Below are 3,997 nucleotides of genomic sequence, written 5' to 3'. Positions count from 1 at the left end.
GAATTGCTGGATCATATGGTAGGTCAAGTCTTAGTTTTTTGAGGAATCTCCATACTGTTTAATTAAGGCAAGTTATCCGACTTCTTAATGAATCAGAAATAATTCGACTTGCAGTCAGATGGTGAAACATGTTACAGAGTTCAAGAACCATTTTAGGGCACGAGCATTGTAGGCCTTAAATTTCTCTTTTCAGAGATAGCATTTTTAGTGTCAGCCCTAAGCGAATACAAGCAGAATGATTATGAGGAATTTTTCATGTTGCGATTTAAGCCAGTGTAGCTTTTAGAATGTGGCCTTGTTAGGTCTTTCCTAAAATTAAAAGTGCATGTTTTCTAGAGTAACAAATCAGCATGTTTTTGATGTTAAAGTTTCAGGGGGAGAATTCTGAGTTTAATTTCTTTTTTTTTTTTTCCACTCCCAGATATGTGTCACAAAGATGTCTACACGGAACTGCCAGGGAATGGACTCAGTGATCAAACCCCTGGACACAATTCCTGAGGATAAAAAAGTCAGGGTTCAGAGGACACAGAGCACTTTTGACCCGTTCGAGAAACCAACTAACCAAGTAAAGAGGGTGCATTCGGAGAACAATGCTTGCATTAACTTTAAGACCTCCTCCACGGGCAAAGAATCTCCTAAAGTTAGGCGGCACTCCAGCCCCAGCTCGGTAAGTGCAGTCTTCTTCCTTATCAGTGGGTAAACAGGAGGAGCAGCTCTCTCAGCGGAGCAGCACGTTGTGCTGGGAAAGGACAGGTGGCTTTATCAGTGCCTCACAATGCTTTCTCTCCCAGGGTGATATAACGTTTTGGAAGTAGGAGTGTGCGCTCGAGCAAAGTATATACACATTCTCTATTCATAAGCACCCAGCAAGCAAATGAGAAATGATTCAACTTATTTTTGGAAGAATCCTTTTTTTTTTTTTTTTGTAGTTGTTTTCAGTTAGAGGAATTTATAATTAAAAATCCTTTCTTATTTCAAACCCTTGGAATGGATATTGAACTTTACCACGTTTGTGGGCAATATGGATAGTTCGGAATTTTGCAAGTTCACAAAGAACGCCATTTCAGAATAAATGTTAAAATTTGTTCACTTGTCATATTCCAGTTTGTTTTCAGTGTAAATATTTTAAGATTCAAAAACTAGACCTTGAATCTTTTTAAAGAGAAATCCTTTTCATTAAGCTGGAATTTTCTAAAATCTCTATCGAGTCTTGCCTTTTGATCTAAGGAGGTATAAAGATCTGAGGTGATGGATGGTTTTTGACTGTAAAATTTTTACTGAAACTCATATTTCAAGACTGGCTTGCATTTAACATTGTATAAAAACCTTATGATCTTTTTAAATTAAGTAGTTTTTTCAGATTTAACTTAACACTTAGAACCTTTGGAATAGATGCTCTAAGAGTTTAAAAGGTAAGAGGAGAATGCTAAGAGAATTTCGATTCTCTCTTCTTGCTAAGAAATACATGCCACTTCGTAAATTTTAAATATTAAACTCCATGAGAGCCAAAACGGCAAGTAATGTCAACTGCTAGAAGAGTATTGACACTTCAATTTAATTAAACTGTATGATACAGCACACATTTTGTATCACAATTTGTGTTAATGAAGCTGAAATAAATATTATTAATGCAACATTTATGAGGAGACTTGATTATCTGGTTTTCCCCAAACTGGCCCCCATAATCTCATTTATGATTGCAAGGTAGCATCCATCTAAGTCATAGATATTATCACTAACTTCTGGAAAAACTTTTAGATTTAGTATCATTTAGAAGAGATGAAAGGAGTGGTTGAGAAGATTAAGCTATGTTATGGAAGAGAATTATATATTCTATATACAATTATATATATTATATAATAAAAGAAAATTACATAGTCTATAGTTATATATATTAACCTATCAGTGATATGTAGAAATTGACATTTTCAGATATTGCAGCGAGGCATACTTATACTAAAATATTATTAACTATTTAAATTTAACTAGTCGTCCTGTATTTTATCTGCAATAATATTTACAGTCTATTGGCACGTTATTTCATTTGTTGTTCCTGCTTCAGCTCCTGGGAGCTTTTTAGGTTGGCTCCTGTGTCCTTTTGAGATGTCTTCATCCCTTTGTTTTTTGAGCACTTCCTTACTTTCTGCTCCTATGAGACAGTCTTGGTTTATATAGAATTTTCCCAGCCCCAGATCTAGAATCAGTTTCTCCAAAGAGCCCTGGTTTCTTTTATTGGAAAGTGATATTTAGAAACCGAGATGTAGGTGCTGGGTACGCCTGTTGCTACTGGACGTCATGTAGTTTTAAAAGTCAGTGCTGTGTGTACATCATAGCATAATGGGATTTCAATATTTATTTTTAATTTTTAACAAGAAGTTAATTAAAATCCTTATCGAGGAAGTTGAGACTCCTCTGATGCTCTCTGTATTTCTCTCTTTAAAGTTAAATTTTATTTTCATTAAAATAATGCTTGAACATAGCTTAAAAGATCAAATAGTAGAGGATTCTGAGAAATGATAGTGGCATAGGTTTTGAAACTCTTTATATAATTAGCCAGAGCAACTCGTATAGTAAAACCAAAACTAATGGATAATACTGATGACAAATATAGATGACACAGTATCTCCATGAACCTCAAAATAGGAGTGAGGGGAACAGGTCGTGAACAGTTTTAAGAACTGCGTAGTATCTGAAAGTATGAGTGCAGAAGCTCAGGGAAGGAAAGGGACTAGTGGCTATTCTCAGAGCCAGGGAGCTTCCACATTGCCATCAGTGTGGCAGCTTATGGGCCATTCCTAGGACAGTGACATCAACTGAGAGGGGAGTTCGATGGCTCCTGTGAGTGGGTGAGTCCAAGGACAGACACCATAGTGTGGTTTGCTGGTGTTGCAGTCTGCTGGTCTTTGTCCTGTGACTTCTCTAGACTGTCTAATTGAAGCACCTTTCCAGGACAGAGCCCTGCACTGAATAGAGAGTTGTCCTTCCTTGCACAACTTGATTTTCCTAGTCGTAATTGCCTCATCTTTTCATTTGTTCATAATTAATATAATTAATTGGTATAATTTTAATCACAGACTGAGGCCCCAAATTATTTGATAAAACTATAAAGCTCCTGAAACAAGCTGGAGTCAGATAACCTGTCCATTTTTCTTTTCCCTGAGATTGTCCTAAGTAGTTCTCCATCCTTCTAATCCAGTCTGGACTGGGTGATCTCCAAGCCTGCTCTTTGAGGCTTCCCTTCACTATTTTCCTGAGAATTTTCTTTTCCTTCCTTTTTGTGTTAAATACATAGGCTCCGTGTTACTTACATATCTTTATTGTTCTTGGTTTATTTTGCTGCACATGTGACTGTCTTTATTCATACTTAATTACTTAATTAATAATATGACTAGGAATAGGATTTTGGTTTAGAAAATAATTTTTTTAGCCTGTTGACATTGCTTTGTTCTTTTCTAGACAGGCCCAATCTGGAGAGAGAGGGGAGGAAGGTGCAAACTTGATAATGAGAATTCCACTGCAGTTCTCAGATGGCCATCATGGGGGTTTCGTCTTGTCATTGCCTCCTTCTGTGGGACTAGATAATTCCCAGATAGAACCAGTCCCTCTTGTCAGGTTGTCACCACTTGTGGTGCTTAGGTCTATTCCTCTATGGTGCATCTAGATTAATTTTGTAACCAAGTTACCCATCAAGTGTGTTTTATCTTAGTGTGTCTATGTTGAACAGGGCTAGGCAGGCAGGATGATAGACCCTGTTGTGGAAATCGAAGGCAGGAGAAAAATTAGCCAAGGCAGGTTTCACTTCAAATCCTTATTTAATGAAGTCACATAGTTCTGATGGAATCCTTCACACCTCACCCTCCGACCCACTCTCACAATTATAGTATAATGTAGTAGAGAAGTGATCCTCGTGGTTTTCCTGCAATTTAGGGGCTCATCAACAGTTTTAATCAAAGGGTTATGTATGAAGGTTAAAATCAATTTTCAGTGAATTCAGTTA

General features: G+C 36.9%; 1 protein-coding gene across 2 annotated transcripts in view; it reads left to right on the top strand.

Annotated features, from left to right (window-relative positions):
- Nucleotides 1-3,997, top strand: part of CDK14 (cyclin dependent kinase 14) — a 546,209-nt gene that overhangs the window by 125,418 nt on the left and 416,794 nt on the right. For both annotated transcript variants that reach the window (XM_011363849.2, XM_023533297.1), the window contains exon 2: nt 422-667. In XM_011363849.2, the coding sequence (XP_011362151.1) occupies nt 437-667 (231 nt within the window). In that variant the 5' untranslated portion in view covers nt 422-436. The remainder of the gene's footprint in view (nt 1-421; nt 668-3,997) is intronic.

Source organism: Pteropus vampyrus, unplaced genomic scaffold (genome assembly GCF_000151845.1).
Source record: "Pteropus vampyrus isolate Shadow unplaced genomic scaffold, Pvam_2.0 Scaffold4, whole genome shotgun sequence".
Taxonomy (NCBI): Eukaryota; Metazoa; Chordata; class Mammalia; order Chiroptera; family Pteropodidae; genus Pteropus; species Pteropus vampyrus.
This window is presented reverse-complemented; position numbering and strand designations above follow the sequence as displayed.